The sequence below is a fragment of the Brassica oleracea genome, chromosome C6, assembly GCF_000695525.1.
Source record: "Brassica oleracea var. oleracea cultivar TO1000 chromosome C6, BOL, whole genome shotgun sequence".
Taxonomy (NCBI): domain Eukaryota; kingdom Viridiplantae; phylum Streptophyta; class Magnoliopsida; order Brassicales; family Brassicaceae; genus Brassica; species Brassica oleracea.
Genome location: NC_027753.1, coordinates 37,821,011 through 37,840,837, shown reverse-complemented (window position 1 = coordinate 37,840,837; position 19,827 = coordinate 37,821,011). Strand labels below are relative to the sequence as shown.

At 36.0% G+C, this 19,827-nt stretch overlaps 5 protein-coding genes across 6 annotated transcripts; 3 read left to right on the top strand and 2 right to left on the bottom strand.

Moving 5' to 3' along the window:
* Positions 1-5,822: 5,822 nt before the first annotated feature.
* On the bottom strand, positions 5,823-8,871 carry LOC106296302 (probable alpha-amylase 2). 2 transcript variants are annotated; one of them, XM_013732405.1, is made up of 12 exons: positions 8,760-8,871; positions 8,409-8,513; positions 8,265-8,298; positions 8,101-8,138; positions 7,666-8,019; positions 7,412-7,557; positions 7,218-7,330; positions 6,818-6,906; positions 6,600-6,722; positions 6,470-6,505; positions 6,281-6,379; positions 5,823-6,185 (listed from the first exon to the last, which is right to left on the bottom strand). In XM_013732405.1, the coding sequence occupies exons 2-12, from the start codon at positions 8,424-8,426 to the stop codon at positions 5,994-5,996; spliced, it is 1,242 nt and encodes a 413-aa protein (XP_013587859.1). In that variant the 5' UTR covers positions 8,427-8,513; positions 8,760-8,871; the 3' UTR covers positions 5,823-5,993. The 2 variants fall into 2 exon arrangements, with proteins under 2 accessions (XP_013587859.1, XP_013587858.1); XM_013732404.1 differs by lacking the exon at positions 8,760-8,871 and having other exon boundaries at positions 8,409-8,590.
* A 730-nt stretch (positions 8,872-9,601) lies between these two features.
* On the bottom strand, positions 9,602-11,248 carry LOC106296559 (probable folate-biopterin transporter 7). Its single transcript, XM_013732718.1, has 3 exons — positions 11,218-11,248; positions 10,878-11,133; positions 9,602-10,778 (listed from the first exon to the last, which is right to left on the bottom strand). The coding sequence occupies exons 2-3, from the start codon at positions 11,131-11,133 to the stop codon at positions 9,736-9,738; spliced, it is 1,299 nt and encodes a 432-aa protein (XP_013588172.1). The 5' UTR covers positions 11,218-11,248; the 3' UTR covers positions 9,602-9,735.
* Positions 11,249-11,390: 142 nt separating this feature from the next.
* Positions 11,391-13,153, top strand: LOC106297036 (tRNA pseudouridine synthase A, mitochondrial). Its single transcript, XM_013733315.1, has 2 exons — positions 11,391-12,584; positions 12,657-13,153. Exons 1-2 carry the CDS (start codon positions 11,632-11,634, stop codon positions 13,045-13,047), a joined length of 1,344 nt encoding a protein of 447 aa, XP_013588769.1. The 5' UTR covers positions 11,391-11,631; the 3' UTR covers positions 13,048-13,153.
* Positions 13,154-14,488: 1,335 nt separating this feature from the next.
* On the top strand, positions 14,489-16,842 carry LOC106298312 (high mobility group B protein 9). Its single transcript, XM_013734414.1, has 6 exons — positions 14,489-14,758; positions 14,852-14,930; positions 15,026-15,188; positions 15,601-15,705; positions 16,039-16,418; positions 16,509-16,842. The coding sequence occupies exons 1-6, from the start codon at positions 14,580-14,582 to the stop codon at positions 16,620-16,622; spliced, it is 1,020 nt and encodes a 339-aa protein (XP_013589868.1). The 5' UTR covers positions 14,489-14,579; the 3' UTR covers positions 16,623-16,842.
* Positions 16,843-17,358: 516 nt separating this feature from the next.
* Positions 17,359-18,223, top strand: LOC106296673 (plastocyanin). Its single transcript, XM_013732865.1, has one exon. It carries the CDS (start codon positions 17,477-17,479, stop codon positions 17,987-17,989), a length of 513 nt encoding a protein of 170 aa, XP_013588319.1. The 5' UTR covers positions 17,359-17,476; the 3' UTR covers positions 17,990-18,223.
* The last annotated feature ends 1,604 nt before the right edge of the window (positions 18,224-19,827 follow it).

The window sequence follows — 19,827 nt, the reverse complement described above, 5'->3', positions numbered from 1 at the left end:
AAGAAGAAGAAATATCTAGAGAAAAATGGAGAAGGATGAAGAAGTGTGTAGAAAAGGAAGTGTGTAGAAGATGAAGTGTGTAGAAGATGAAGTGTGTAGAACTAACTTGTAGTCTCCACTTACTAGTATAAATAGGGGTGCTTAGCACCATTTGTAATCATCCAAGAATCAAGAAAACAAAGAGAGAAAACATTTGTAAGAGAGAGTTCTCAAAACAAAATCTTTGTAAACCTTTTCCTAAATATAAAGAGTCTTTTTTCTTAAATCTTTTAGTTGTCTAATCCCATCTTCATCTCATCGATATTGGGTAATATTCCCAACAAGTATATAAATAAATAAAATATAGTATTCCTTATTTAATCTGTAGAACCGTAGGCACGTCGAAGACGTCGTGCATTATACATGTCTACTCAGTCACGTAAAGTCGTATTACCCATCCATAGGTTAGTTTGCCTGCGTAAAGATTCAAAAAAAAACACAGAAATAAAACACCATGTAATATATATATATATATATATATATATATATATATATATAACTCGGATCATTTGGTTGATTTCATCTCATCCTTCATTAAAACAGCTAACTTCTTGGTTAATCTGATGCCATCGATAATTGCAAAACAGTTTCGAACCATCTAAAACCTAATTAATAAAAAAAATTCCATTAAGGAGATAAATTTATAGGATTTTCGACTCATTTTCGTTTTATAAGTTGATGACTACAATGCAAGGAGAAATAAGAAAGTATAAAGACAATCTATTTTGGATTAGCAACAAAAACCTTTTTTTCAAAACAATTAAAAGACTACAATATCGCAGAGCCTAAATACCTCGTAAATACTCATCAGAATGTTAAGATTCAACATATATTATCATCACATATCTGTATATACATTCCAACTTACAAAAGAAAACAAACGATAGCTATTTTACATATATATATATACATTCCAACTTACAAAAGAAAACAACGATAACTATTTTAAGTTTGAACTTGGTTTTTCTCCAACCATGTTAACAGATTAAACATTACCATCACACAACATAGAAACATGCAATTTTACATATAAACACTAGTTACCAGTTAAATATAGATTCCAACTTCAAGAAAACAAGACATCATAATAACATTGTGTGGGCTTCAAAAACATAAAAAGGTAGAGCAAATTCTCCTTTTCCATCACAACAATATTCTCATATTATCTCAAATCGAGTAATGGGTCCTCTTTTTAATGATTTTACCTTTTCCTGGATGATGTAAACAACGTGATAAATCTTACAAACCCAACAAAAGATTGGAGCACTCTCCAGTCTAAACGACAAAGGCAAGCAAAAAAAAAAGACCTCCGAGAGATCAATCAACTCAAAGGAAATAGGGAATGTGTAAAAATGACTTCATCGAACAAAAGAAGTGACGGTCACATATAATAAGGTTAAGTGAATTAGAGATAATACCATTTTTCTTCAAACTCTGGTCTTAGTGATCTTGATTACCATGATGAGCCAATGTACTATCTTGAATACATCAAATCATGAGGGGTTTTACAAAGAAACCCTAACAGATCTCTATTGGCAGTATGCCCACCTCCTCTCACAAAACACAACGTGGTTACGTACACTTATACACAAATATATTCAGAAAGGAGGTGGACAGAATGCCAAAGAACTCTGTAAGAAATTCTTTTGTCAAACCCACATGATCAAAAAGGTTACCGATCCAAACTTTACCTTTTATATACGGCAAGGAGCAAAAAGTGTTTCAACATAAAAGAAGAGAACAAAAGATAAAGCAAAAACCTAGATCGATAGAACAATAGTGAGAGAGTATTTATGAGGTAGAGAAAGAAGCAGATGGTTTCTTTTAATGATACTATGATAGTATATGTAGAATTGTTGTATAGCAAGAAACTGTGACCAAAAAAAAAAAAAAAAGTTGTATAGCAAGAAATTTATGAACTGATAAATATTTTATTAAGAAAAAAAAAAAAAAACCAAACCCTAGAATCTGTTGTCACAAAGCTACGGAGAAGATCGAACAACAGACGTCTCGAAAGCTGGAAACTATATGGATGGGTTTAATCAAAAAGGTGAGGAGATCAGTTTAAAGATTCAGATTCGAAAAGACATAAGATCTAACAACTATGAACAGAAAAACAGTGAAGGGAGAGAGAGAGAGATGCTATATACGAAGAAGATATCATGAAAACAGAAACCTAATACTATAAGCTAAACAAATTTCTATGGATTTTTGTTTTACTTTTCTTTTGGTTGTTTCTCTCTCTTTTTTTAATGACAAAAGAAACTACGGGGTTCTCTTTTATGCATACGGCTTACCGTTCGTTTTCTTCTTCCTTTTCATACTTTTTGTCCGGACCACAAGTTAAATGGCACCACGCTTTCTAGCTGACTATGGTTATTAATTTATAATGCCACTGAACTGACAAAATATAATTAAGAAGTTACAAACTGGATAACAAAATTATAATCGTAAAGAAGATAGTCAAATGTTACAAGCAAATTTAGAATAACGAGTCACAACCTTGTTGTAGAACACACAAAATTGTCAACGAGAGTCCAAGTTTAATAACTCTTTAACTCATTTGAGTCCCGATATTAATAGGGTAGTTGCGTGCGTCCATAACAATCATTGAATAATTTTTTATCAAAATTTCGAGGATAGGAGTTGTTTGATTCGATAAATGGTCCGACCTACAAGCTTGGTATCTTTTCTTCCCAACTCTCATCCGAACTTGGACATATTACGACCCATACCAAATTAATAGGAAGCTAATAGAAAGAGAGAGATAAAGAGAGTTTAGCTTCTTGTGATTTTCAAAACATTTTGAATTTATACAAATTGTTTTGTTTATACTTTATACCATGTATATATGGAAACTTTAAAATTAAGAAATACTACAAAAGAGAAGTAATTGTTTTAAAGTACTCGTATTATATTATATTCTTGAGATATGAGAATCATGTAAGATTAACAAAGCTCTGACTTCTGTGTGAGGCAACTTCCAACTGATGGGTCCATTTACTACTCCACCATGGAGTGGATTGCAGAATCCTAGGCTCATCTAAATACTTCCACAGATTTTAGAAATAAGATAATTTCCTTTTAACCTAGTAATTAACCATGATACGCTAATTACTCCATAAAGTATTCAAGAATAAGGTCCATCCCTGTTTGTTTTCTTACTTCAAATGACGAAAAAATACAATTAAAATGACATCATTTCATAATTTATTATAAGATCATATTTTCCCTTCTGTCGTTTGATATGTCGCACTCATCACTCCCACAACCTGCAAAGTTTCTCATTTATTCCTTGTGACAATTTGTTTTGAAATCTTGTTTTCTTCTTATTTTATTCACTGGTTACAGTATTTTCTTAATAAACGGAACACACTCCAGTAAAATTAACTTTTTATTAGAAGTATGGATGAGTAAACATTGCATGCCTTGCGTGCATTAACTGCAACAACTCATAATTTTCCCCACTATTTATTGCCTCAAAATCTACCACTCCACCCAAACAGGTCTCTCCATTAAATTCCCACATCTTACTAACTTTCCATCAACATTTTTAAATCACGGAACCGAACCATCATACATTAAACCACATTTCAGTAGATAATAATGACATGTTGATTTAGTTGGATTTTATTCATTTCTTTGAGGAATGCAAGTCGTATACGTTTGTAATATCTTGTTGCCTAGTCACTAATAAAATCATTGTAATTATATGAACTATATATATACAAAAGAAAGAAGCTGAATCTTCAAAGTTAGTCTGAACGGGTATAATACAGTTTTGTTGAAGAAGATATGAACCAGGTTGACCAACTAGGTTTCGTATTTGTTTTGTTTGAATTTGAATTAATCGGTAAAACGAAGTTAATACTCTTTCGACAAAATCGAGTTTATAAAGAATAAAAAGCAGAAAAATGAAACGTCGGGTTTGTGGAATAGTCAGTGACTCAGTGGTATGATTAATTTAAAACTATTTAAGAATTGTCTGATCACATGTACTCTCCATAACATGTACAAGCCATCGATCTATTTACACACGCTTTGATATTTTTAAAATTCATGACAAGACGAACATATACATACATGAATTTTCGGATATCGTGTCTAGAATAGTAAAGTATAACAGTGTCACAGTGTTTTTACAACAAAATACGATTTTGTAATATATACGATACACAGAGATATTTAAAAAAATGTTATTCATGCTTGATCGATCAACGATCAAAGTAAAAACGTTAATAGATTTTCAGATTAAAGGCATGAAAATGAGAACTCGACTGTCAAAAAACGTCAACACTTCTTTTGGTTTGCTTTTAGAAAGTTTTCTTTTGTACACCATCTTCGGGACATTCTCTTTATACAGCAAAAGTTATGGGGTCTATGTGTCCGAATGGAGGAGTGGGACAAGTGCAGTTCTCCTGCATATGCAGTTCTCCTGCATATGCAGTTCTCCCGCACTGCATTCACCATTTACTATTTTCTGTTTGTAAAAGCAGTTCAAGCGGGAGGTCTGCATGCAGTTCAATATTTTTTGTCTCATCCGCCAACATTTGGTAGTGTTGATCTGCTTTTTTTTTTATTGTCAATAAATAATTTTGTTACAACACATAACTTTAAAAATATATATATCTACTTTTATGAATACAATATTTTTATTTTATTTTATTTACAACTTTAACAATACAAAATTATCATTTTCTACTTATTATTTTTTGTCATATAATATTTAATTTTTATAAATAAGAAAATAAAAGAAGTATAAGTATCTTATAAAACATTTACAGGCATTTCGGCCGATCCTATAACATCTAAGATATTTGTTTAGATATCTAAGTGTCATTTTTATTGTTTTAATATATGATCTATAGTTTTGATCTGATTTTGTTATTCATAAGTTACAATAAATTATTTGATATGGTTCTCTTCTGCATGATCCACTTGATCTGCACTTGTCCTGCTTGATCTGCATGATCTGCTTGATCTGTCCTGCTTGAAGTGCTTCTACCATTCGAAACCTATATCATTTAGACGTTAGCTGCATGATGGGACTGCTTACAGACGGGACATTCTCGCTCTATCACATGCTCATCATCATCAACATCGTTTTCTCTGGTTAACAACTGCTTATTTTCTCATATCGTTTCATATATCTGCTTTATCAAAGTAGTAATGAGCCTTGTAGCTAGTCCATAACCATTAAACAAATAAGAAGAAAAATTAGTATAAGATCTTTTAACCCCCCGCATGTCACGTGAAGCCAGAATGGTGTTCATGATTGAATCGATTTTGTTCTTTATGCAGTTCCCAAGTTTTGAATATATTAAATATACACGATTGAAACAACATACAAAACTAGTCCAATATATAAGAAAATAAGTTGGAAAAGACTGTGTGCGGGGTCCAACCTCAAACGATAAGACATGATATGCTGCAAGGCAAAAAAGGGTATAGGGCTTTTGTTGTTAAAGTTTCAAAATAAGAATCATGAATTCCTATTACTATATAATATACACATCAGCTGTTTCTCGGCTCCTCTAGCGCTACTCTAGTGGCCACCAATAACTTGCGTATTATTATTTTGTATTTCTTTAACATTCTATTTTATCCTTTGGGTAGAATATATATACATCTATATGGTTTTGAGTCTTTTGACTAATAGCATAGAGTAAGTGTTTTTATCCTACTAACAAAACCCATTGCAATTTACATCATCATGTGCTTTTAAAATCAATTCTTTTGGGTATTATCTTGCAATTTGGACTCTTTTGGAAAACAAACACGAGTCAACCCAAAACACAATAGTGCTCACTTTATAAATTGAACATACGTAGATAACTTGTAACATATGGCGTCATGGAGACGTAGGTAACGGACATTATTTAAATAATTTAATTCAAGATAGAAAGTGAGTTTATTTTATATGGAGCCAGAACCTTCGAGACGAAGGGGAAGGTTTACTTGTGCCAGACGGCATAGCGATGACCACTTGTTGCTAGAGTCCACTCTCTACCAGAAGGACACCAAGAGGCGTCTCCAAGCTTCATGCACAGTTTCTCACCAACAATGGCTGCGTATAAGTTAGACTTTGCTTCCAAAATACGGATCGTTGACCTACTGTGAATATCCTGTCGCCTCCTAACGTCAATCTGTCAAATGAACAATAAGGAAAGAACAGAATGAAAATATCAGCTCGTGGTACTAAAGGTTAACCAGAGAGATTGAAGTGAAGTGAACAACATACCAGTTTGACAATCTGGTCATGAATCGAGCTTCCCCAATCATAGAAGTGGTCATAGAACACACATGGGATGCCTGGATGCGTAAGTATATATGCATAGCCCTACAAAGACACAAACACACATCTTTACCTCCATTAGGGAAAACTTGAAACGCAAGGAAGTGATTGTGTTTTTTTGGAGAACTTCTTTACCTCCATAATATGGTGTGAAGGGAAAGGCCAATGAGCCTGTGAGAGCAACCAAAAAAAAAAAGTAAGCAAACATGTGGACTCTGTTTATAAACCGAAGTGCATAGAATATATATTTATGTGACATAATAACCTGAGTAGAACCAGTGTCGTGGTTATCAAGGAAGGTGACAGATCTTGAAGGCCACCATCCCATTACTCCCGGCGGCTTCCCTTGTGCATCACGTAAACGCCAATACTGACCCATCACAGCTTCCTAAAGTATATCATCAAATGACATGTGAGATTCAACAAAATGAAGAAACTATGAATCATATACACAAGGAGCTGAAACGAACAATGCATATATACCTGCAGGATTCCTTTAGTGGTGAAGTCAAATGCAGCTGAACGCTGTCCCGTGGCATCAATCCAATTGATTATACGCTGTCTATGGCTATCTACAAAGAAGGAATAAAAACAATGTTATCATTCCAACAACAGTAAACACAAATGTTCAAGAAATGGTTAGCCGGTAATTAGACGTTTTTAGAAGGGATTATTGATCAGGCAGACGCGTAGACCGATTTTTAGAACACCTAAACCAACTTTAAAAATGGTTCAAGAAAAATTGTTTCGTTTAGACCCCATTTGACAGTCTAGACCGGTTTTTAGAACACTGGTAAAAACAGAGTTGTATTGACTGATCGAAACCACTTGTGAAAACATTTAAAACGGTATAAGAAGAAGAAAGAAGAAGAGTTATGAAAACCTTGATTATAGTCAAGACCATGACCATTGTAGTTACAAGAATCCCAACATTCACCAACCGAGAACAACGGTTTCGCTGCTCCAATGTATTCCTTCACATACTGAGCTGAATAGCTACACACAGTTTCGCATTTAAAAAAAAACTCCTCCACACAACAAACAAACAAACAAGATAATCAAAAACACCTTCCTTACCCTCTAGCAAAGTCAAAACGAAAGTCCTGAAACCCAACTGTATTACGCAGCCAACGAAGCCAACCGATAATATCTTTCCTAACAAAGTGTTGAGTGTGATCAACATTCGGAACTCCATTGAAATTATCTCCCGTGCTTCGGTTCCCCTAAATAAAATAAAAAACGTTTTTCCTTAAAAGCTCTAATGATTGTTAAAAAAAAAAAAACATGTGAAAGATGAATCATCATCATCATCATCATCATCACTGACTCACTTTTCCTCCGGTGCACGAAGTGACAGCGTGTTCATCCCACGGTAGCGAGCTCCCATCGTAGCGGTTATACGTTCCACCGTGTCCTCTCGTAGTGCCAATGCGATGGTTGATGACGATGTCAGCCATAGCTCTGACTTTGTACTGTTTCATCTTGCCAAGCAAGGATTTCAAGAGGTGCTCGGAGCCGTATGCTGAGTTTAGCGAGTAAAGGTCCTGTGGAAGGTAACCTTCTGGTGCAAGAGACTGAGATGGTGGTGGGAGCCACGCGGAAGTGAAGCCTGACTTTGAGATGTCTGGAACTTTTGCGTCCAAGTTTTTGTACCAGTTGTGTTTATGAGACTCCCAGTTATAAGCCTGAAACAGAGTTTTTCTCTTAGGATCCAAACCAAAAAAGATTGAACGTTTACTTAAGAGGATGAGCCACTGCAAGCTTACCTGGAGAATGACTTCTCTTCCATTACGCATAACCGCACCTGATAATATAGAGAAGCAAGAGACGTTATATATATAAGTTAATAACTTATAAACTCATGAACAAGGCTCAAAATCCTATATTAAATATTTGATGTTTAAGGTTAAATGGTTAATAATGAACATACCGATATCAGTTTGGTCATTGCATCCATCAAAGACCTGCAATTCATAGTAACATGCTTTTAAATAAATCAAGAAGAGATTGAACAACAACAAGTTTCAAAATAAAGTGTTAAATAGAAAGAAAGAAAACAAAAAGGGGCACTTACATTGTTATAGTAGCCCATGTCGAAACAGTGATTGACGCAACAGAAGGTTTCAAGTCTTCTTGCGATGATGTGCTTCTACAAAGTCCCTTAAAACAAACAATCCTCCTGCATATATATATAGATAGCCATTAGAGAGAAAGCGTGAAGTGATCGAACAGCTAAAAACGAATCAGAATAAAAAAAAATGTCAAAACAGTTTTTGGCCGCAAACACACAAAAACATAATTACTTTCTAAAAAAAAGGTGACAATGAAGAGGAAACAAACGGAGCAAAACCAAAGTTGAGAGGATTCGATTCCCGCGGAGAGGATTAAACAGATAGATAGATGATCCAGTTGCAGAATACAATACCTTCTTCTTAAAAAAAAAAAAAAAGGTTGAATCTTTTTTTCTGTTTTTTTTTAGTGGAGAATCTTCTTAAACCTCACAATATATTGACGATGTTTGTGTGTTTCTCTCTCTTTTCTTCCTCTGATTAGAAAATTCTAGACACGCGTTAACTCTTAAGATTACTTAAGAGTTAAGATCGTATTATTGTCACACGGACAAAGACTAGTTCATACTACTTTGTATATATATAGAGAGATGGTCTGAGAAAATGGTCGGTATTCGGTTTAATTCGGTTTGATTCGGTTCGGATCTTGTGGATTTTGAGTTTTGCCGGTTCTAGAAATATAGTGTTTCTTCAAAAGAAAAATCACATTATGACATTTTCCAACTGGAAAAGCATTAGATTCTCAACCTTATATGATTTGTCTCTAATTAGATGTTAAACAATCAAGAGAACCAGTAAATACTAACCACTTGTGAACTGCAAAATAGACATAAACGTACTATTACAAAGTATACTTCTACTGCCATATGGACAAGATCCTGATATATGTAAAACAGTGTTTTTTAAACATGACATAATAATTTTTGGATCACGGTTCAATATGGTTTAACTGGATCAAATATGGTTCAATAATCTGGTTTAATATATTTTATCAAATATAGTTCAATAATCTGGTTTAGTATATTTTTAATGTATAAATTTAAAAGTAATGTTAATCAATATGATACATAATCAAAATATAAATAAATTTATAACATTGTAAATATAAACTAGTTTTATGTTTATACGGACGGTTTATAGATTTTTGATAATTTTAAAGGTTTTACCAGTTTAATAACTCTAAGATCCAACTCGACTATTTAACCAGTTTATGGTAGAAATTGAACCGGGTCGGTCTGGTTCTAAAGTGAAGCGAAATCAAAGAACACACCACCGGCCATGAGAAACTAAGAAATGTCACAAACATATACAAATAAAAGTTTTTAAATTAACTCATTCTTCCTTTTTACTCTTCTCCTCCTCATCGTATATCCACGAGGTGAACACCAGCGGAACCACAACGCAGACCGCTTCTACCGCCAATCCACCAGCAAACCCCGAGTGATCATCAACCGTCACTTCCACAAACGACGCGAGAACGATCCCAAGATACCCGCTGACTATAAACGCGAGCGCAATGGCCGACATGACAAACGCCATGAGAGACCCTTCGCACCCGCGAGGACACAGCCTCGTCATCAACACCGTGAACGGCAGGTTCTTGAAATAAAACAAAGTCTCCAATATCCCCGAAACGAAGAGCACGTAGACAGAGTCCGCCACTCCCAAGTCTCTGTACACTCCTCTCACGAACAATAGGTCCGACACCACGAAGACAGCTATAGTTCCCTGAATGGCTGCGATCAGCTTCCTGGGAGAAGTCGTTTTAAGCCAACGGTTGTAAGCAACTCCCCAAAGAAGCATCGCAACCTGACCAACAACCTTGGATATTCCTAACAATGACGCGTCCATGTTCAAGATCTTCGTCTGGTAAAAGAACATCGTCCCTGTAAGAACAGGAACCAGAGCGGTGGACAACGCCATCCACGCTATGGAGTAAGAGATCTCCGGCTTCCTCAGCACGCGCGAAAGGTCAGAGACATGGCTCTTGATACCACCACCACCACCAGAAGGAGAATGATTCTCCGGAAGGTTTAGAGATTTTTCTCTGATGTTTAAAGTTACCAAGAACTGAAGAAGAGCTAAGAGGCCGAACACTAGAAACGTCGACTGAGAGGAAAACGTTTTGATAGCGATTCCACCTAAGAGGTTCCCAAGGATCCCACCGAGAGAAGAAGCCATCCAAACGAACGAAGGCAGCTCACCCGAAGAAGCGCTCTTTCGCTTTCCGGCCTCGGCGACGATAGCATCGTTAGCTACTTCTACAACCGAAGCGCCGAGGTTACTAAGGAGAAGATAGAGCGATAAAGCTAATATCGACACGTTCGATCTCGCCAAGAAAGCTATCGCAAGCCATGAGACTGCTTGTAGCAACGCTGCAAAACAGAGAAAAAAAAAACATAAAACGACACCGTTTAAAGAATCAAACCACTTGAGTCAAAGTGATCGGTGTTGAATTAGTATATTTCATTTACCTCCAAAAGCGATGTAAGGGACACGGTGCTGGCCAAAGAAGTAGACAGCGTCCGAAACGACGCCGTATATTGGTTTAGCGACCATTGGGAGATTAGCGGAGTTCTGGAGAAGCTGTAACACTGAAGGATTGACGCGGAGCTCGTCGGTGAGGAAGAAATTGGCTCCGAGCCATGGGAAGCCTCTGAATCCTTGAACGAAGAAGCCGAAACCTAGCAGCCATCTGATGCGACGAGATCCTCCTCCGTCGCTGCTCATCTGGATGAAAGAAGGAGTCGGCAAGCTTGTTTAGAGAGTTTAAGATTCAAAGAAGAAAGATACCGACAGCGAAATGATCATTACCAGAGCAGAGCAAGACAAGGTATGTATATGTCTTTTTAGGTTTTTTATTTTATTATTTTGCTGTATCAAATCTCCTTCCAGCTGTAAAGCCTGTAACTAAAAATCATAGGCCCAACAGGCCCAGTTAAAGGGTTTAGGAGAAAACGGCGTCGTAATAACCTCGGATTTCAGAAATGTTTTTGGGCTTTAGCGATGAAGCTCATATCTAAACTAAAATTAAAAGCCCAATTAAAAGGAGTTTGAGACTAAACGGCGTCGTAGCCATCTTGTCCACGGTCGTCGTCGTCTAGGGTTTTGAGCATTACCGTAGCAGCAGAGGAAGTCTGGAACCATGGAGGCGTTCGATGGCTTCTCGTCACTAAAGATATAGACTTTGGATCCCGATCGAGAGCCAAGAACCATTAGAAGCTCAAAATGTCAACCACCATCACCGCCGGCGACGTTACAGACTTCTCCGGCGGCGGAGAAGAACGGAGAAAAGTCGCTATAATCTTAGCGTTTTGCGGCGTGGGTTATCTAGGGATGCAAAGGAACCCCGGCGCGAAAACCATAGAAGGCGAGCTCGAAGAAGCTCTGTTTCGCGCCGGATCTGTAACGGAGACCGATCGTGGCAAGCCGAAGCAGTACGACTTCACGCGGTGCGCGCGGACCGATAAAGGAGTGAGCGCCGTGGGACAAGTCGTCTCCGGTCGATTCCACGTTGACCCTCCTGGGTTTGTGGATCGGCTCAACGCTAATCTCCCTGATCAGATTAGGGTTTTTGGTTACAGGCGTGTTCCAGAGAAGTTTAGCTCCAAGAAGTTCTGTGATCGGAGGAGGTATGTGTATCTGCTCCCCGTGTTTGCTCTTGATCCGTTCACGCATCGTGATAGAGAAGCGGTGATGGCTAGTTTGGGTTCTGGAGAGGAGTATGTGAAGTGTTTCGAGTGTTCTGAGAGAGGGCGTAAGAACAAGATCACTGGTGTTGTGGGCAAGTTGAAAGGTGATAGCTTTGACGCTAAGTCATTGGATGTTCGGTCAGACATTACGTCGAACAGCTTGAGTGCGTTGAGAACTGATGTAAAGAGTAAGTTTTGTTACGGTGAAGAAGAGAAGGAGAGGTTTAATAGGATACTGAGTTATTATGTTGGGTCGTATAATTTTCATAATTTCACTACTAGGATAAAGGCTGATGATCCAGCTGCGAATCGTTCCATCATCTCCTTCACTGCAAACACTGTTATTAGTCTTGATGGGATTGACTTTATCAAGTGTGAAGTATTGGGACAAAGCTTCATGCTTCATCAGATTCGGAAGATGATGGGTCTTGCTGTTGCTATCATGAGGAACTGTGCTCCTGAGTCACTTATCGAGACTGCTTTCAGCAAGTAAGCTTCTTCTTTCTTCTAATGGTTTTAAGCTTGTAGGTGTTGATTCTAATATTTCACTTATGTAACCAGAGATGTGAATATAACTGTACCAATGGCGCCAGAAGTAGGACTTTACTTGGATGAATGCTTCTTCACGGCTTATAACAACACACAATTTGAAGATGGGCATGAGGAAGTGTCGATGGAAGCATACAAGGAAGAAGCTGAAGCCTTTAAATTGAAGCATATATATTCTCATATAGGCTCTGCTGAGCGAAGATATGGATCTGTAGCTCTTTGGTTGCATTCCTTGAACTATAGAAACTATCCTGACCTAAACTATGGCAGAAATGGACACAACACAGAACCAGTTCTTGTCTACAAGACTGTTGGCGAGGCCCAAGAAACAACAGAGCCAGAGCAAAATGATGAAAACTCTCAAGTCAAGACCTCCAAAGACACCATTACTGTAGTAGCTTAACTAATCTCAGGGTTTGTTAGAAGAGTCATCACTGTTTGTGTTTATGAGTTTTTTTCAACAATTTTGGTTAACGATTCCTGTAACTTTTATATCAAAATGCTTTTTTCACAAATGCTTTATACGATCCTCAATGGCATTATTATATAAAGATTTACTTTTATTATAGAACATAGAATTTTATTTGAAGTTTAAAGATGGAGAGGAAGAAACGTGGGAACGAATCTACAGGCAGAGACGTGACGTTACATATGAGCAGAACAATAAAATCCCCTATACGCACGTCAGCCTCTCTCTCCGAACCATAAGGCCCATTACTTCTTTTTTTTTACCATTTTATCTTTTTTAGTTATAATTAAATTGTTATTTAGGGTAAATAAAATGTCAGACTTCGTTTGAACCGATGAGTTTTAGGGTGTGACTCCTATCTTCGTCTGCACTAATAAGTACTACTACTTTATAACTTTCGCTTACCAATGCATGTCAATACTCAACAGTGACAAATTTTCAATTTTAAATACCAACAAAACTTTAATTCTCCCGTTTCAAATATTAAAATATAAAATATTTTCACTTTTCTATATCCCTCAAACTTTATAAAAAATATGTAACCAGATACATTTTACTGCTTTTATTTATTTGTTAGATTTCTTTTTAAGTTTTTGAAAAAGTTGAACTTTTTATCTAATGTGTATTTTAAGCAGAAACATTATATATTTTGAAATGAAAGAGTATTTAAGATATTATGAGTTATAGATGCCTCACCTAGATATTTTTTGTACTTTTTATTGTAAAGTATCATGTGTATAAAGTGCATAGGTTCTATTTCAATATTCGTATATATCAAATCTCACATAGATGGTCAATTTAAAAGAATTTTCCCATGATTTTATAACGCACATATTTATTTTGAAAAATGTTAAAAATGTAAGAATTTAATAAACTTTGTTGAAAAATGCAAGAAGGTGTATACTTTCATGTATTTTTTTTGGTCAAAACTTTCATGTAATTAAGACGCAAGTGATTTGAACTTTTCTTGAATTATTGATTACGTTGGAAAGAGAAAGATGTGACTAAATTCGACTGCTCGTAGTTGAAGTGTAATAATATCAGTATTTATAATAACTGTGAAAAAGTAATTAATACATATAAGCTAGCATCAGACAAATCATCATTCAAAACGCCTCGAAAATAAGAACAAAAAGTTTTTTTTTTGGGCAAAGAACAAAAAGTTTGAAAGCAAATATATAAACTACAAAAAGTATATATAATTTTAATTTCCATTATAACTTTGTGATATATATTAAACACACACATAAAATAAAGAAAATGACAAATCCTCACGTCCGTTACTTTTTAATCCTTAGCTAGCAAAATTTTTTAATTTATATTTCTTTCGGTTTATATTTCTTTCGGATTTAATCACAAATCTTATCTTCAGTTGTTATCTTTCTCTTCTTTCCTTAAACCAAAACCAAATAAGAGAGACCAGACAATTTAAAAAAAAAAAACAATATTCTCTTCTCTCTCAAACTATGTCATCTGGAAATGAATCGACGCCGTCTCAGGCGACGATAGAAACGACTGCGACGTCTCCGGCGAAGGTTAAAGAGTACCCGGAACCTTTGGCTTCACATGAAGATGTTGTTAAAGATCTTTCTCTCTTCTGGGATACTCTCAGGCGGTTTCACTCCATACTAGCCACCAAATTCATGTAACCATTCTTTTTCTTACTTTTATGTAGTTTTTTTTATCATCAACTTTACTTATTTTATATACGTTTTTTTAATAAAATGATTTATTCAAGGATCCCTGTGATTGGTGGAAAAGAACTGGACTTGCATGTTTTGTATGTGGAAGTCACGAGGAGGGGAGGTTACGAAAAGGTCAACCACTTTACTTCTTGATTCTTTTTCAATACTACTAGTAGTTTATTCTCAGTCTTAAATTTATGTTTTCAAAATGCATGTGAATTATAAAGGTTGTGACTGAGAAAAAATGGAGGGAAGTTGGAGGAGTGTTTAGATTCTCTGCGACTACAACAAGTGCTTCTTTTGTCTTAAGGAAACATTATCTCAATCTTCTCTTCCATTACGAACAAGTTCATCTCTTCAATGCTCGTGGTCCTCTTCTTCATCCCACAGGTTTATATTCTCATTTCACTCTATATTTACTTCGAAAATAGATTTTTCTCCTTTTCAAAAAAAAAAAGAGATTTTCTTAGACATTTTGAATTCAACTGCTGGATAAAATGCTTTGATGCCCTAAGACTAAAAACTTCAGTTGTTTTTTTGTTTGCCATCGACGATAATCTGAAAAGCTTGAAACTAAAAAACTAATTAAAAATAAAAATCTTAAATATTAAGTCATTGGTTTGATCGTGGAACACATTTTTACGACAAACGTGGGAGTCCACGATTGTTTTTACCCGAATTTGATTCATTATATTATCTCTATAGTTAATGTAATAATCTTGAAACTATGAATTATTTAGCAACGATTGTTCATGCGTTACATTTATATGAAACAAGTACATGTGTCTTTCATTTATCTCAGCTACATTTCATGCCAAGGATCCTTCAACGAGCAAGGAGATGGCTCTCGTTGAATACACTCCTCCAAGCATAGGATATACTAGTTCTTATCCTCCTCCTTCCCAAGGTTTGTTACATATTACTCGGTCTTTTTATTGTCTATTAAGAATATTAATCAATGATTATATAGATGCTTAACTTATATTTAGGGGCACTAGGATGATGATTGTCTTGTTAGCTTTACGTACTTGTCGTAAAATCTTTATGTTCATCTCTATACTTTTCAAATATAGCCTATAGTTCATAATGGTCCCACCGTCATAACGTTTGATGCAAATTTATTTGGATTTATTTGGATAATAAACCGACTACGTGGACCAAACCGGATGCGACTATAAGATGATGTCTTTTTATTTAAATTAGATTATGAATACATGTGACATGTGAATACATGGCACAGGTTCGTTGAGTTTCACAGCCATAGGTACAATTGAAGGCAAATTCGACTGTGGCTATCTGGTTAAAGTTAAGTTGGGCTCAGAGATTCTTAATGGCGTGCTTTACCACTCAGCCCATCCCGGCCCATCAACACCAGCTTCTGATCCGATTGGTGCCGTTGTACCATACGTGGAAGCTGGGAGGAGACGACGTCGTTCTGGTAAAAAACGTAGAAGCAGACGCAGAGAGGACCCGAATTACCCGAAACCAAACCGGAGCGGTTACAATTTCTTCTTTGCTGAGAAACATTGCAAGCTCAAGTCTCTTTACCCAAACAAGGAACGAGAGTTTACGAAGATCATAGGCGAGTCATGGAGCAATCTCTCAGCTGAGGAACGATTGGTAACAAATTACATGATTAACCGGTTTGAGATTATTGGTTATTTGTAGTAAACCGGTAACTTAACCGAATTTTCCGGTTATTGCTTTTAGGTTTACCAGAAGATTGGATTGGAGGACAAGGAAAGGTATCAGAGGGAGTTGAACGAGTACAGAGAAAAGTTAAGGCTCAGTGCTGCTGACGAGGCAAACGGCAGGGTTGTCTAGGTTGGTTTCTTAAAACGGTGGAGTTTCTCTCTTGTGCGTCGTTTATCTCTTGTATAATCGAACGTCTCGCCGTGTTTCTAACTTTTCGTTATTGTAGTGGTCCAAATGTTAAACTTTAGTCCATTAAGGCCCATTCTGTAAGCTACTGAATAGGCTTGACAAGATTAGCTGCCCGTTTAGGAATTTATATTTTATTAGACTATTTCATTTCGTAATCAGAAAAGTCTTTCGATATTTTTTATTATTAGATATAACTTTTGGAAAATTAAAGTATCTCTGTCCATGATATTTCATTAAAATTATTTATTTAAATAAATTAATATATATAGATTCCAAAATTGAGGTATGCAGGAAATATAATCATTTGAAAATATTTTTACATAAATAACAAAATTTAAGATGTTTATACATTAATTTGTTATTTTCTTGTACATTTATATTATGATATTATTGTTTATTTATTATATTTAAAGACTCTTTATGATATATCAATGGGAATGCTCTACTTAATTCAGAGTTCAGAGACTTCAAATTAGTTTTGGCTAGCTACAAATGTAAACTTGGAATGTTCAAAGTCTCCTAGGCTTTGTTTTCTTATAAAATGTCAAACAAGGCTATCAAACAATGCCATGTCACCTCCCAAAACATCTAAAACAGCCAATCACAGCAATTCCATGCAGATAACCCTGCCTTCCTCTCATTTCCTCACCACATAAAATCTCACAAAACCCTTTTTTGGCTTCACAATCCATTTTTGGAGAAATTTCAAAATTTATCTATAAATCTGATAGGTCCTTTATTTTATGTCATTTATTTTCTAGTACAAATCACATAAACTAGCAAAACATAATAAAATGGCATCAGTTACATCAGCTACCGTCGCATTCCCATGTTTTACCGGCCTCAAGCTCGCCGTCAACTCCAAACCCACGGCGGTATCCACCGCCGCCATCAAATCTCCCTCCAAATCGGCGCCTAAGCTATCCGTGAAGTCTTCTCTTAAAGATTTTGGCGTCATGGCCGTTGCAGCAGCAGCTTCCATCGCTTTGGCCGGGAATGCGATGGCCATTGAGATCCTCTTAGGATCTGACGATGGTGGTCTTGTTTTCGTACCAAGCGACTTCACGGTGGCTAAAGGAGAGAAGATCGTGTTCAAGAACAACGCAGGGTTCCCGCACAACGTGGTGTTCGACGAAGACGAGATCCCTAGTGGCGTGAACGCGAGCAAGATCTCGATGGACGAGCAAGCGCTTCTCAATGGTGCGGGAGAGACGTACGAGGTTACGTTGACAGAGCCTGGCTCTTACAGTTTCTACTGTGTGCCGCACCAGGGAGCTGGTATGGTCGGAAAGCTCACCGTCAACTAAATTGTGAGGTTGGTAGATGATTGATTATTCACAAACCATAATAATTTGTAATCTGGAAGAGTGAGTTGAAAAATAAAAACAGGATTTATACAAACGATTACTTACTGGTTTAATGGTAATGGCATAATTGGCATTGGTTCTTTGGTACTTTTAAGCTGCTGCCATTAATTTAGATCATTTGTGTGTGTCACGTGAAAATAATTTTTCTTTGAAATAAAGGTTGTTTTATGTCTCTCTAGTTGTGTATCTTTACCACATTGACTTTAATCAGAGGTCCAGCGCGGCCTATTTCTAATACCGGGCCTTTAACGAATACAATTCAGGCCTCGCATGTTTAGAGATATTTATAGTTTGTGTGATCCTTGCCCCATTTATATAAAACTACCACTATTTTCAAGGCCTAGGCCAATTGGTGACCAACAAAAACTGCTCCAATCATAAATTTACGCTTTTTTTTTTTTATACAAAGAGATCAGGCGACCACATGATATGATGTTTTATGTCATACTTGTCCTTCCTTCTTAGAAGAATATCGCAAATTCAAAAAAAACAAATTCTTGTATGCATCATGATGGTTTACAGCGGGAATGAATCGAGTAAATTAATATCAGATTCATAGGAGTACAAATTGGGCCAATCTATAACGAACTTGTCCTTGCTAGTCATTACTGAATTAAAGGTGTTATGTGCGCAAAAACATCACGTGATCAATGCAAAAAAATAAAATACAAGCTGTAATATGGTGCGGTTAAAGATGCAGAGAAAGTATATAACAAACATATAACTCGATTTTGTTGGTGTGGACCGGGGTGTGGACTCTATCTCCTTCGATGTCAATAAGTATCGGCCTATGGGAGTATCGGGTCAGGTTTAGATCCGAGCCTAACTCACATGCCCATTGAATGTATGAGGCACTAATCATTAGCCCATGGCAGGCTTGGCAGCTAGCTGGTTACCAACCAAGTTATATATTTCAGATTATCTTTGAAGATGTTTATACTAGTTGTGGTCCATGGGTTGTGGTTAAAAAATTGTATATACTAGTTGATAAATTATATTGTTTATACGAGTTGGAAAAACTATATTTTTCGTGAAAGTCTTTTAAAATCCTTAAACTCAGCCTCTCTCCCAACCATAAGGCGAAAATCCCTAAACTATATTTATCTTTAGTTATATTTAAATTGTTATTTAGGGTAAATAAAATGTCAGACTTCGATTGAGCCGATGAGTTTTAGGGTGTGACTCCTATCTTCGTCTGCACTAACTTTATATAACTTCCGTTTACCAGTGCCCGTGCATGTCAATACTCAACAGTGACCTTTTCATAGCTTTTTGAATACCAAAATAGCTTAATACTTAGAAGGTATTCAATGTTTAAAATATAAAATGTTTTCATATGTTTATATATACTTATTGAAAACTATCTAACCGACTATATTCACTGATTTTATTTATAAGATAGTTTACATATATACTTTAGTTTTATAGAATGCTAATATACTTTGAACTTTTATATATACTTGAAAAAATATGAAAGCAAATATATACACAACCACAAAGTATAGAACTTTAATTTTCATTATAACTTTTGTGGTATACTGAACACACAAAAAGAAATAAAATGACCAATCCTCACGTCCAAAAGAAAATGCATCATAATGGTCTGCAGCTGGAATAAATCGAGTAAATTAATGTCAGATTCATAATTGTCTCTACAGCTGGAGATCTATGTCGTATTATGCATCATACGAACCAATTGTCCTCACTAGTCACTACTACATTAAATATGTCGTGTGCGCAAAACATCACGTGATCAATGTAAAAAATTTAACAAGCTG

What these genes read in the sequence shown, in the direction of transcription:
- LOC106296559 (XM_013732718.1), bottom strand. Translation starts at nt 11,133, where the DNA reads ATGAGCAGCGACGGAGGAGGATCTCGTCGCATCAGATGGCTGCTAGGT. An exon ending in CCCTTACATCGCTTTTGGAG is followed by an intron (nt 10,779 to 10,877) that starts GTAAATGAAATA and finishes TCTGTTTTGCAG; the next exon opens with CGTTGCTACAAGCAGTCTCA.
- LOC106298312 (XM_013734414.1), top strand. Translation starts at nt 14,580, where the DNA reads ATGTCATCTGGAAATGAATCGACGCCGTCTCAGGCGACGATAGAAACG. An exon ending in ATACTAGCCACCAAATTCAT is followed by an intron (nt 14,759 to 14,851) that starts GTAACCATTCTT and finishes GATTTATTCAAG; the next exon opens with GATCCCTGTGATTGGTGGAA. An exon ending in GGAGGGGAGGTTACGAAAAG is followed by an intron (nt 14,931 to 15,025) that starts GTCAACCACTTT and finishes TGAATTATAAAG; the next exon opens with GTTGTGACTGAGAAAAAATG.
- LOC106297036 (XM_013733315.1), top strand. Translation starts at nt 11,632, where the DNA reads ATGTCAACCACCATCACCGCCGGCGACGTTACAGACTTCTCCGGCGGC. An exon ending in ATCGAGACTGCTTTCAGCAA is followed by an intron (nt 12,585 to 12,656) that starts GTAAGCTTCTTC and finishes TTATGTAACCAG; the next exon opens with AGATGTGAATATAACTGTAC.
- LOC106296302 (XM_013732405.1), bottom strand. An exon ending in CAATGACCAAACTGATATCG is followed by an intron (nt 8,139 to 8,264) that starts GTATGTTCATTA and finishes CTATATTATCAG; the next exon opens with GTGCGGTTATGCGTAATGGA. An exon ending in ACGACACTGGTTCTACTCAG is followed by an intron (nt 6,506 to 6,599) that starts GTTATTATGTCA and finishes TTGCTCTCACAG; the next exon opens with GCTCATTGGCCTTTCCCTTC.
- LOC106296673 (XM_013732865.1), top strand. Translation starts at nt 17,477, where the DNA reads ATGGCATCAGTTACATCAGCTACCGTCGCATTCCCATGTTTTACCGGC.